This window comes from Equus asinus, chromosome 14 (genome assembly GCF_041296235.1).
Source record: "Equus asinus isolate D_3611 breed Donkey chromosome 14, EquAss-T2T_v2, whole genome shotgun sequence".
Classification (NCBI taxonomy): domain Eukaryota; kingdom Metazoa; phylum Chordata; class Mammalia; order Perissodactyla; family Equidae; genus Equus; species Equus asinus.
In genome coordinates, this window is record NC_091803.1 from 34,902,122 (window position 1) to 34,914,810 (window position 12,689).

At 44.1% G+C, this 12,689-nt stretch overlaps 1 protein-coding gene across 1 annotated transcript in view; it reads right to left on the reverse strand.

The window, feature by feature from the left end:
* VPS35L (VPS35 endosomal protein sorting factor like) overlaps nt 1-12,689 on the reverse strand; it is a 111,808-nt gene that overhangs the window by 46,467 nt on the left and 52,652 nt on the right. The window contains exons 15-19 of the mRNA XM_014853441.3: nt 11,251-11,297; nt 10,384-10,495; nt 9,725-9,841; nt 7,483-7,536; nt 4,540-4,620 (exon numbers count right to left, since the gene is read on the reverse strand). Of these exons, the coding sequence (XP_014708927.3) occupies nt 4,540-4,620; nt 7,483-7,536; nt 9,725-9,841; nt 10,384-10,495; nt 11,251-11,297 (411 nt within the window). The remainder of the gene's footprint in view (nt 1-4,539; nt 4,621-7,482; nt 7,537-9,724; nt 9,842-10,383; nt 10,496-11,250; nt 11,298-12,689) is intronic.

Consider the following 12,689-nt stretch of genomic DNA (forward strand, 5'->3'; position numbering starts at 1 on the left):
CTTGACTACTTCAGTGGAGAGGCATGGGACAGAGTTTGCCAGTGGCATCAAGGCCACTTCACTACCTGAGGATGGTGGCACAGTCTGTGAGGTCTGCCCCAGACACCCAGGCACTGAGGCCCACCACCCCTCACTCTGAGATGCACACAGTCCTGGGGCCAGGGCCTTGGGACGACAGAAGAACCAAGAAGCTGCTTTTTTCTAAATAAAATACAAACCCCTGCCGCTGGTTACTGTCGGGAAGAGAAAATTTACTGATAAATACTTAGTTTATGCTAAAAATATTGCTGTTTAAATCCTTTGCAAAGGCAATCACTCATGTTCTAAAAATACAGAATATTAAGAAGTACGAGCCCCATTTCATAATTAAGTAGCTTACTAGGTCAAGTAAAAGACACTAAAGGACTTCAAAACTTCATGACAAACAATGCTCCAAGGCAGAGCATTGTAACATACCGCAATACTGTCTGCCTACAACAGTGTCTGAAATCCTATCCACAGCAACTAACCCCTTTAGAACAGGAAATTTTTTTAATACTTAAGTACAGTTACACATAATGCATTTCCTGATTTAAAAAGACAGGATTTTTTTTCCTTCAACATTTCACTATGAAAATGCTGAAACATAAAGAAAATCCACGGGGCCGTCTCTGTGGCCGAGTGGTTAAGTTTGTGCGCTCCACTGCGGCGGCCCAGGGTTCGGATCCTGGGCATGGACATGGCACCGCTCGTCAGGCCACGTTCAGGGGGCGTCCCGCACCCCACAACTAGAAGGACCTGCAACTAAGATATACAACTACGTACGGGGGATTTGGGGAGATAAAGCAGAAAAAAAAAAAAGAAAAGAAGATTGGCAACAGTTGTTAGCTCAGATGCCAATCTTTAAAGAAAAAAGAAAAGAAAATCCAAAGAACATAAAACAAACACCCAATCACTCACACCCAGATTCTCCCATGACGAACATTTTGCCTCATTTCCTCTATCTCCTCACCCACCCCTTCCATCTAATGGTAGAATTTGTAAACACACAATCCATGCACATTTTTTAACTTTTTATTTTGAAACAATTTCAAACTTGCAGAAATGTTGAAAGAATAGTACAGAGAACTGCCATATGCTCCTTACTCAGATTCACCAATTTTTTACTATTCTGCCAAATTTGCTTTAACATTCTCTCTATGTAACATGTTATTTTTTTCCTGAACCATATATGGGACTGCATGTATCACGTCCCTCACCCTTCATACTTCATTTGTATTTCCTAAGACTAATTATATTCTCTGATGTTGCCACTTAGCTGTTCTCAAATTCAGGCAAGTTAACATCAATATAATCTTAACACTTTTTATCTATCATCCATATTCCAATCTTAGCAACTGTCTCACCACGTTCTTTATAGCATTATTTTTTCTTCTCTTTGGTCCAGGAGCCAGGCCAGGAACATGCACTGCATCTCGTTTTCAGGTCTCTGGAGTCTGTGTTGATTTGGAAGAGTTCCTTTCTTTGCCATTATGACAGTGGTATTTTGGAAGAATACAGGCCAATTACTTTAGAGAATGCTCCTCAGTTTAGGGATGACCGATGTTTCCTCATGATTAGATTCCATCGTGCATTCTCGACTGGAATGCCACCTACATGATGCTGTGTCTTTCTCAGGGGACCTCATCTGCAGGGACACGGTATGTGGATTTTGATGTGAATTTTGATGAGCAGGTCAATGAGTGTCCGAGTTCCCCGCTGTAGAGTCACTATTTTTCCCCTTACAATTAATACTCATTCTATGGGAAGACCTTCATGTGAAAATATGAGATATGAAAATATCCCACACCTCATCAAACATCCCCCTCTACGTGTAGCATCCACGGATGATTCTTGCCTGGGATTGGTAATTCTCGTCCTTACCGTGATGGCTGCAAACGGCGATTTTACAACGCCACCGCTTCCTCCACATTTCTCAGTCAGCACCCCCTGCCCCCCTCCCTCCTCATCCACGTATGTGTCTACAGCAGTGCCCCCTCATCTGCAGGGACACACCCCAAGACCCCCGTGGATGCCTAAAATCCCACATAGTACTGAACCCTGTATATACTATGTTTCTCCTTATCTATACATATTTGAGGTAGACAGGAAACTAGCACAAATTTCTTTTTCCTTCTTCACAATTTCACAATAGAAGATTTGTTCTTGCCATAAATCTTAGCAACCTCTGCATAAAATTTTTTCTCTTTCCTTATTAAGTCAAGAACTTTCACCTTTTCACTTAAAGGGAGCACTTTATGGCTTCTCTTTAGCATGTCTGAATTGCCAGCATCACTACTCTTGCACTTTGGGGCCATTATTAAGTAAAATCAGGGTTTCTTGAACATAAGCACTCCAATACGGTGACAGTCGATCTGCCAACCGAGTGGGCTATGAAGTGACTAACAGGCGGGTAGCGTGTACAGTGTGGATATGCTGGACACAGGGATGATTCAAGTCCTGGGCTGGACAGAGTGCGACGACAAGATTTCATCATGCTACTCAGAACAGCATGCAATTTAAAACTGACGAATTATTTCTGGAATTTTCCACTTAATATTTCCAGACGATGGCTGACCACAGGTAACTGATACCACAGACAAAGCAAAGCCATGGAAAAGGGGGACTATTGTGTTCATCACAGGGATGGATTCTTGGATTCCTATTTTACTCACTGGGCTATAATCCCTACTGTCCTTATTTCTTTTGATGCTCAAATGGGGAGCCCATGGGAACCCCTTCCGAGCTGCTCCTGTGCCCTTTTCACTTGTCCTCCATCAGTTTTTTGAGTACTTCCTTACTTTCCGGCACAAGAAAACGGTCTAGGCTCACCTTGTACCTTCCCTATCCTAGACCTGGACTAAGCTAATTCTTCACAGACCCATGCAGTTTTATTTTTCTTGATGTGGCCCTCAGTTAAGACAAGGGGCTCACAATCGATATGGCTGGCTGTCCTTAACACAGGCTGACCCAGCGCATCTTTTGTCAGTTGCTTTTAAATATGACGGAATTACAGTACAGTACAATTCCCCTCTCTTAGGAATGGACTGCATTAAATCATTATATTACTTAAAGTTTTCAACTAATTGGGCCCCTAGCAGGCAAGGTCTTACTGAAAACTCCTCAACAAAAATTCTAATGCACTTCCGTCTTCATATGTGCCTGAGACCTTACAACCCCAAAGGGTATGACTCATCCTTTCCACAATGAACACTTCATTCACATAGTGATATTTACCAAGAGCCTGATGCACGACTATGTATTATTTTCATAGAAAAATGTCAGCTAGGGGCCAGCCCTGTGGCCAAGTGGTTAAGTTCGCGCGCTCCACTTCAGTGGCCCAGGGTTTCGCCAGTTCGCATCCTGGGTGCGGACACGGCACCGCTCATAAGGCCACGTTGAGGCAGCATCCCACATGCCACAACTAGAAGGATCCACAACTAAAATATACAACTATGTACTTGGGGGGTTTGGGGAGAAAAAGCAGGAAAAAAAAAAAGAAGAAGATTGGCAACAGTTGTTAGCTCAGGTGCCAAGCTTTAAAAAAAAAAAAGAAAAATCTCAGCTAGCCAGTGGCTGCTCAATAAATTATAATGATGAAGCATATTAGTCAGCAAATGGTGAAAAATTCTTAAATTAGCAAAATGTCAGAATTCTAAAATTCTTGCAAGAATATGTAACTAATTTTCTTATACTAAATGAAGCTAGAAATTGATCATAGGCAATATGTGCCAGAACATTTTATTAAATTAAAAACAAATCTTAATTAGGTCAAAAGTCACTTAATAGTAGGGATCCTGAGCTGGATTCTGTACTGCAGGGAAATCTCCTATCAAGGACATAATTGAGTCCACTCACAACACTGGAACGTGTACCGTGGGGTAGGGCGCAGTAATGTATCAATGGTAAATCCCTTTAAGTTGATAACTAAACTGCGGTTATACGGGAGAATGTCCTTGTTCTTAGGAAATACTCACTGAACTCTTTCCATGCAAAGTGGCATCATGTATGCAACTTATTCTCAAATAATTCAGAAAAAATTTACATACATATGTATGCATATACGTGCATGTCTGTGTACACATAATGATAATGATAAAGCAAATGTGGGAAATGTTAACAGTTGATGAATCTGGGTAAGGAATAATGGGAGTTCTCTGAGCCATCTTTCAATTTTCCAGTAAGCTTGAATTTATTTCCAATAAAAAGTCAATTTAACTGAAAAACATAGGCACTTTACTTACTGGTGCCAGACAACTGTGCCAGGGTTTCCCAAGTCACAACTCGCTTAATCCTCACAACCACTCTGAAGGCAGGACTACTATCATCCCCATTTTACAGGTAAGGAAACTGAGGCACAGTAAGATTAAGGAAATGATTAAAGGGCACCCAGCTAGGATATGGCAAAGCTGGGATTCAAACCCGGTACCTGACTTTATGGTCGGACCCATGCAACACGCCCACTGAGGCCAACAGAACACAGTCGCCAACAGTGCGGAATGAGACGGGCAGGGATGTTACCTGAGGGTAGGAGTCCTCAAAGGCGCGGTCCGGAGTCATGTGCTTGATGACATCAGCCAAGACGGTGCTCACCTCTCGTTTCTGAGTGGGGAAATAAAGGACATGTGTACCTGACACTGAGTGGCAGTCACAGGCCATGTTTCTGGGGAAAAGGACTAACATCTTCAGAACATAGCACACACCTTCCAAGATTAGTTTCAACTACATAAGGGGGAAAATTCCACCCAAAGCACAGCCCTAAAGGTGGCTACGTGTGCACCAGGTGAGGACTGAAACCACATTCTCAACGCTGCCCCTGCTCTCCCCAGGTGCTAGTAAATAAAGTCGGCTGCCCCACTTCCTGCCCGCCCGTCCCAGGCCCTCCCGGGTGCTGCAGGGGGCGCAGGCCCTGAGGGAGGAGCCCAGGCGAGGCCCCTACGAGCCACGCAACCCAGCGCCCACTTCACTTTCATCATCTGGATCAGGGGTCAGCCGGCCACAGCCCAAGGCCAGCCCGGTGCCTGTTTTTATACAGCCTGCGAGCTGAGAATGGTTTTACGCTCAAACCAAAAGAAGAACAGCATTTTGTGACAGTGAAAATTCTACGAGATTCAAATTTCCGTGCACATTAATGAAGTTTACTAAACACAGCGGTGCTCACTCACGGGTATCAGTGGCTGCCGTCATGCCACAACGGCAGAGCTGGATGCTCATGACAGAGATCACATGGTCCACAAAGCCTCAAACATCCACTATCTGGCCCTCCACAGAAAAAGCCTACTGACCCCTGCTCGGTGGAAGGAGAAGAGCGAAGCCTCACTGTGCAGGTGTGCAGCTTATAGGTTAAGTGTCGGCACACAGCATGTTGTCTCAACAGCCGCCACTATGTTTACACTCTCATTTAATGCTCATTAAACTGCCCCGGATGGCCATCATTATCCCCATTTTACACATGAGGAAGAAGAGGCCCAAAGAAGTTGTGACTTAGCCAAGGCCACACAGCTAAAAAAAAAAAAAATCTGACAATGGCGCTAAAAGGGAACCAAAGTTCTTCAGAGAAAGAGCTGATTCCAAATCCGGGAACAGAAAGATACAAGGGAGGCTGGAACATGTTATAACAGAAAGCCAGGAAGGCATCAGACTACAGAGAGCAGGTCAGAAGGACTCAGGACCCAAGCTGAAAAGGCACCCACTGGACAAAGACGGGACAACTGAGGATCAGTAAGAAGAATATAATTCAAATATAATTAAATCCATGGATTCCTAATGATAACAACAGCAACTAGTACTCACTGGTCACCTTTGGGGATGTTAGGGAATCAAATCCTTATTCTAAAAACTAGTAAATAACAGGGACAAAATGGAGCACCAATCGCGCCTTTTCTGTACTAACTACGCCTCAGGGTAACCCCAACAGTGGACGAAAGCAGTTTCTCTCTATACAAGTACCCCAGCTAAACAATAATGAAGACACAAGAGTAACTCCGAATATCACCATTTTGCAACCGCCGATAAACCATGAGATACAATGAGCTTCAACGGCTGTTCATGTCATGGAGACAACCAGACACCATGAGCCTCCCAGGAGAAGCACCATACACCCCCCCCGCGGTGCCAAAAAAATCACATCTGGAGCTGATTAAGTCTCCAGAACTAAGGGCTGACTTACAGGAAATAGTGCAGGCAGGACAAACACGTTGGGCCCCATCAAAGGGATGCAACAGCCCAACGCAGACTGCAAAACTCTGCAGGACAAATGACCCAATTTCTTCAACAAATAAATTAGAGGAAAAAAAGCGAGGAAGAAAGAAAGATGCAGAAAGAACTTATAGATTAAAAGAACCCTTAGAAGTCTATTTCCATGTACGGATCATTTTTAATCCTGATTCAACAAATAAAAAAAAATTACAAGAGAATTGAGGAAACTGGAACATTGATTTTTAATGATATTAAAGCACCATTAATTTTTTTAGTTAGGATAATGTATTGGGATTCTGTTTCGGAAAAGTGAGTTCTTAGATTCCACACATGTGGGTTGAAATACTGACATGAAACAAGATGTCTGAGATTTGCTTCAAAATAATCCAGGGGTGGAGAGAAGGGATGAGGACACAAATGAAACAAGGTTTGTCCTAAGTTGATCAGTTCTGAGTGATGAGTACAACGGAGATCATATGTTTGAAATTTCCATAATAAAACATAAAACAAAAATTGGACAAAAGAAACAAAATCAACAAGTCAACATTTACATAATGTTCAAAACAAGGCAAAACCAAGTTCTGGAGTTAGAGGCCAGGACGGCGGTTACCTTCAACTTCCAAAGGCTGGGGGCTGTGAGGGAAGGGGGCTGGGGGGTGGGGATCATCTCCTATTTCTTGATCTTGACCATGACTACAAGGATATACTTTGTGAAGATTCAGTAAGCAGCACACTTAGGATATATGCACTTTTCTGCATGTATGCTATACTTCAACTCTTAGAAGTTGATTAAAACAAACACTCTGGCAGTAGGATTTACTCAGTTCTACCTGCTTCTAAGTCCCTGCTGTTTGACATGCCCATATTTTTCCACACCGAGGTTCTAGTCTGGGCCTAGGGAAAGAAGTATCTTTGTTTACTTAGAAAAGAAAACTAGATGCAAGTCAAATACATTTGGGAAATGCTACCTACTAGACTCCCATGGAAAGTCACAATGCACTTTAGCATGTAAGGTGTCCAAGGTGGAAAAAACGGCTTAACTTTGTATAATGCAGCATTTCTCAAATTTACACATAGCGTGAAATGCTCTTGTTACAGCATACATACTACTGCTCTATCACACTATATTATAAAGGATGCAATTTTTATAAATTAAGAACAATTACCATTGTAAAACGCCTAAATGCTTAAGCTAGACTCATTCACTATTTTAAACGTGAAAAAAACATACAATTGTTTCAGAAACAATACCCCAGCCACACGTACCGTGAAATGCTTGCAGGTGTACTCTACCCACACTTCAGCACAGTTAACGTAGTCCTACAAAGAAGAGTAAAAGGTCTTTACAGTAAGAACACCACGGGTGACCTCGAGGCAAAATCTCATGGACAAATAAATCCCTTCAAGAGCTTCGACAGTTAAGAGTTAAGTGATAGGAATTTCAAGGTGGTTCATCTACAGAAAACGCGGCCCGCTGATATATTTCACCGAGAGGTGAATTATAAACAAACATAGGTTGCCTGAAACTAATTAAGACTTTCATTCCAGAACTGCTACTTGGACCAATACAGAAATCTGGGAAGCTCTGCCATGCTTGCAGACGGAGATGAATCAAAGGGCAACGGAGATGACCGAGGGGAGTCCTGGCCCACCTCGCGGAGTCACAGAAGGTGGAGCTGGTTGAGGACTCTGGCTTTGAATGTTCTGAGGGAAAAACAGGCTTTCTGACTTTAAAAAAGAAACCATTTGTCCTATAAATGGGTGATGTATAGATGTTATAAAAAGGTTAAGAAAGTGCTAAAGACTTTAGGTAAGAAATGATGTGTTAGACTCAAGTAGGAGGGGGCCCTCGGAGAGACGATGAGATGGTTACGGAAATGACAATGGCCAACTTAGTAAAGCTGTCTGCCCAGGAAAACGCTCAGCTGGGAAGGGTCATGGAAAAATACAATCTGCAAGCATACCTCTTCTGTTCCGACGCTTTAAGGAAAAGAGAGAAGAAATGGGGAGGGAAGAAAACAATTCTCTCATTCCCACAAGAAAAGCCAGGAGCATTCTAAGCTCTAACTAGACTGCTAAGAAGGTGAACTAAACTGGTGAGTGTGAAGTTCAAGCCTGCAGAAAACTGTTAACACGGGCTTTTGAGCAAGGCTGAAGTACAAGCACCAGGGCCCCAGAGGTTCTGACTCATTCTAAAGAAGCTGTGTCAGCTAGCCAGAGTGAGGTTAAACGGAGGATTTCAGCAGCTAGAGCTTCGTGAGGATTTTGCTGAATTTAAGTGAGGTAAATGAGTTTGTAAATATGTTTCTAATTTTTCTAAGTTATACCACTCTTCTTAATATATTCTTGTAAACGTGGTGATCGGCAAGGGGTTTATAACTGAGCTCACTTTAATATCTCCTTCTCCAGAAATGACTGTATCAAAGGCTACGTATCCATATTCAGTTATTTGCTGTGTTCTGGACTAAATGCTGTGTTCCCACCAAAAGGCACATGATGAAATCCTAGCCCACCGTGTGATGGTCTTAGGAGGCGGGGCCTTGGGGAGGAGATTAGGTTATGAGGGTGGAGCCCTCATGTATGGGATTAGTGCCCTTACAAAAAAGACCCCAGACAGCTCTCCTACCCTCTCTGCCATGTGAGAATGTGAGAAAACAGCCATCTGCAACCCAGAAGAGGGCCCTCACCAGAACCCAACCATGCTGGCCCCCTGGTCTCAGACTGCTGGCCTCCAGAACTGTGAGAAATACGTGTTTGTTGTCTATAAGCCAGGCAGCCTGCAGTGTTCTGTTACAGCAGCCCGACTGGACTGAGACCTGCTGCCCAGCAGAGGAACTGTGCAGGGTACGGTGAAGTTTGCCCAGCTGGGCCTGCAGTCACAGAGCCAGCCAGTACCATTTACCCAGTGGCAGCCACATAATTTTCGGGCATGTTGCCTACAAGGACAGTGAGGCATGAAACCCAAACCTACAACACGATGGCCATCACTGATGCATTACAGCTACTGACATCAGTTGGTCCATCTTCCCAAGACTTCTTGCCCATGAAGTACGGGGAGAAAGGTTTCAGCTGTCTCCCTTCAGGAGACAGAAATTGGAATTCCCTTTTGCTGATTACTTGCTTGACCACTCATCTGATTTGGGAACATTCTACTAAATTGGCATTTTCAAATCCAAATACTATAGACGGCTGCATTTTGGATGCTCTTTGCAAAGTTACAGGTCTTTTAAAGTTTCAAATACTTGCAGTTTTACACTTCTTGTTGTATCTTAAGGCCCTAAGAATGAGACACAATCAGGATACAAAAATCAAAGAAATAGATGTTTACAGCTCTCAGTTCTCTGTTATAGGTTAACAAATAATACAATGAAAAGAAGTAGATTTCTTAAAAAACAACAACAAACAGAGGTATGATTAGTTAAAAGCTAATTTTTTTTTTAAAGAAAGAGTATATTATTGCATAACTTGGACAAAAAGGAGTCGCTCTAAGGTCTAAATGGTCACCTACCTGTGGATTCTTCAATTTAGTGATAACTTTCCAAGCTTCGTTGAGAATCTGAAGTCGGTCACTCTCAGGAGGATCAGCCAAGGCCAAGTTTAAGCCCAAGGAGCGAAAAAGGAGATGCTAAGAAAAATAGCAAAACGTTACGATACTGGAGATTTGAGATCAGAGTAACTTGAGGCTTAAAAGAAAAGGCCGTAACATTTCGCTCGCCACAGGGTTAACCTTCCACAACCTCTTTCTGAAGTTCTACCATGGACCTATGCCAGTTAGACTGACAAGCTCAAAATCAAATACTAGCTCCATGGACTGGTCTAATTTGTGGGCCATAATATTCCAATGGACAAAGTTTTTCATAAATAAGGAGTGAAGGGTTATTTTTAAAGCTGTAAGACCAAAGTCTTCCCTAAATACTTCCCAGTGAGCTAATTCGACAGATTTAGGACTAATTAGATAGATTTAGGACTCACAGAGGCCTGACTCACAGGTTACGTGTGTCTGACAACCCCAATCACCACCTCGACTTCCACCCTGTTCTTCAGAAGCAGAGCCTTCACTCGTTTTCCTGTTGGCTCCAGCTGCCCCTACACCGGACTCTCCCTTGAGGGCCAACACGTAAACGCTGCCTGTTTGTTCTCCCACTGAGCTTTTAGTCAGGAGCTTACCTTGGGGAAACCGGACTCATCACACTCTTTAATCATGCCGATGAAATCCATGGACCTTGTGGCAATGAACTCGGCCCGGAAAGCTGACATCACGGAATTCAACAGCAAGGCACTGCAAGACACACACGCCCCATGTCAGCAGAGCTTCCCCTTAATGAAAGTCGCTTTTAGGATGCATGTTGCTGGGAAGGATGACTGATGGCCCTTTAATGGTAATGTTGGGGTAAAAAGAAATGAGTGGAGTGACGAGGCAACGTCTAGAGACTAACACTGTTCTCTGCATATTTGGAACCTGATAAATGTGGAATTGAATGGGTGGACGGATGGCCGGATCAATGGACACGTAAATAAGCAAGCAATCAAAGCCATTCAAACAGAATTAAACTGAACCTTCAATAGGCTGATGCACTAATAAAACTAAACTTCAGTAACAATATTGATCCAAGCTGCAAACTCTATCCACATCTCAAAAGCAATGTTCGAGGACGTAGGGACACAGTGACTCAGGGACATCTATCACCAAAAGGAGAGCAGAGGGGAAACCTTATATGCCTGGAAGACAGGAAGATGGAGTTCATCATGACCCTACCACTTATCACGGCCCCGTGGGGAAGGGACTATTATTAAACCCATTTTACAGATGAGGAGAGTGAGGCACAGAGGGGTCAAGCAAGTGACCCAAGTTCACAAAGCTAAGACAGAGCAGAACCAGGCAAGTGAAGCCAGGCAACTGGACTCTCATTTCCTGCGTTCCACACTCTCTATGTCGTCTCTCTGTCAGCCCTCTTGCCCACATAAGTGCCACGCTCAGAAAAAGCAACCCGCTACATTTTCAAACTCATGCTTTAGGAATTCTGAGGCACTTACTTGTTCCCTAGTTTCTTGCATCTCTCCATCATCTCAGTTAGCAGAGTCTAAATAAATTTAAAAAAATAATAAAAATCAGCAGGTTGGAGGATCTGAAGCAACATTTCTCACCAAGAGATTTCCAAAGTACTATTCTAAAATAAATGTAGCCACATGCCCATTTCCGTGATTTCTCAGTGCCTGGCAGAGGCGGGGAGAGGGGCAGGAACAAACCTCCCTATTGCGGCATTTAGTATAATGATAAGAGCTGGGGCCCTGGTGTCAGGCAGACTTGGACTCAAATCCAGTGTCATCAGCTTCCAACAGCGAGACCTCGGGCCGGTCACTCAACCTCAGTAAGCCTGGGTTTCCTCATCCTCAGGCAGAGGGTACAAGTGGTACCATCTCCCCTGCAGGGTCACTGTAGGATGAGGAGAGCAGTGTCTCCCGAGCTGCAGGGCAGTGACGAGCACTCCTCCCTCCCCTACGAGCCCCGCCACCTCCTATTTCACGAGGGGTCCATGGAACTCTCAGTAAAACAAACACAAACCCCAGGCCAGCGCTGGTGCCCGCCACTCCCAGTGAGAAGTACTTTGCGCTCAGGATCTCCGCTCTCACAACCACCCACGAGGCAGGCTCTCTATCCTCCCGGTGCACAGATGAGAAGCCGAGGCGTGGAACAGTGATGCCCTTGGACCAAGGTAACACAGTGACTGTGGCCCAGACAGCACCCAGGCTGCCTGGCATCAAAGGCCATGCTCTCCACCACATTTCCTCTCCACAAATTCTGAAGCACATTTTTTCCCCAAAAGGAGGTAAATGTTTTTTCACTTTTCAAGTGGAATACTGTTAATGGCCTTAGAGCTATCTTAAGACCATTATGTGTCCTTTAAAGAGCTCCTGTTTTTAAAAAAATCAATGGAAGAAGGAAGAAGTATCCTTTAGGGCAGTGGTTTGGGGAAGGTTTTGAACAGCACGGACAAGTCAACCCCAGGACTGCAGAGCTGCTAACAGTTGCCCGGACCCTGCGCCCTCCCTTGCACTAGGCGCCCGGTGAAGCACCCGACACACTTTCTCTCATTTACTCTTCCCAATGGCCTTGTGAGCCCCGTGTAAATTATCCCCACTTCACAAACGAGGAAGCCAAAGCTCACACAGCTTAAGCTGCTTCCTAGCAGTGGTGGAAATGAGATTTGTATCTAAGCCTGGCCCCGAAGTCAAATAAGAAAATGAGTCTTTAGTGCAATTCCACCCCTTCCAGCGGGGTCCCTCTGCGCCTTAGGTGTTGCCTGAATAATTAAAGCGACAGCTGACTGTGGAGATACTGTGTGTACCCCCACCTCCAGAACCGTGATTTTATTCAGATTTCTATCTCTGCCCAACAAAAATCAGGTTGGGTCCTGGTATGGCCTAAATTATGTTCTGTGCAAAATTCCCTATGTTGAAGCCATAACCCCTAA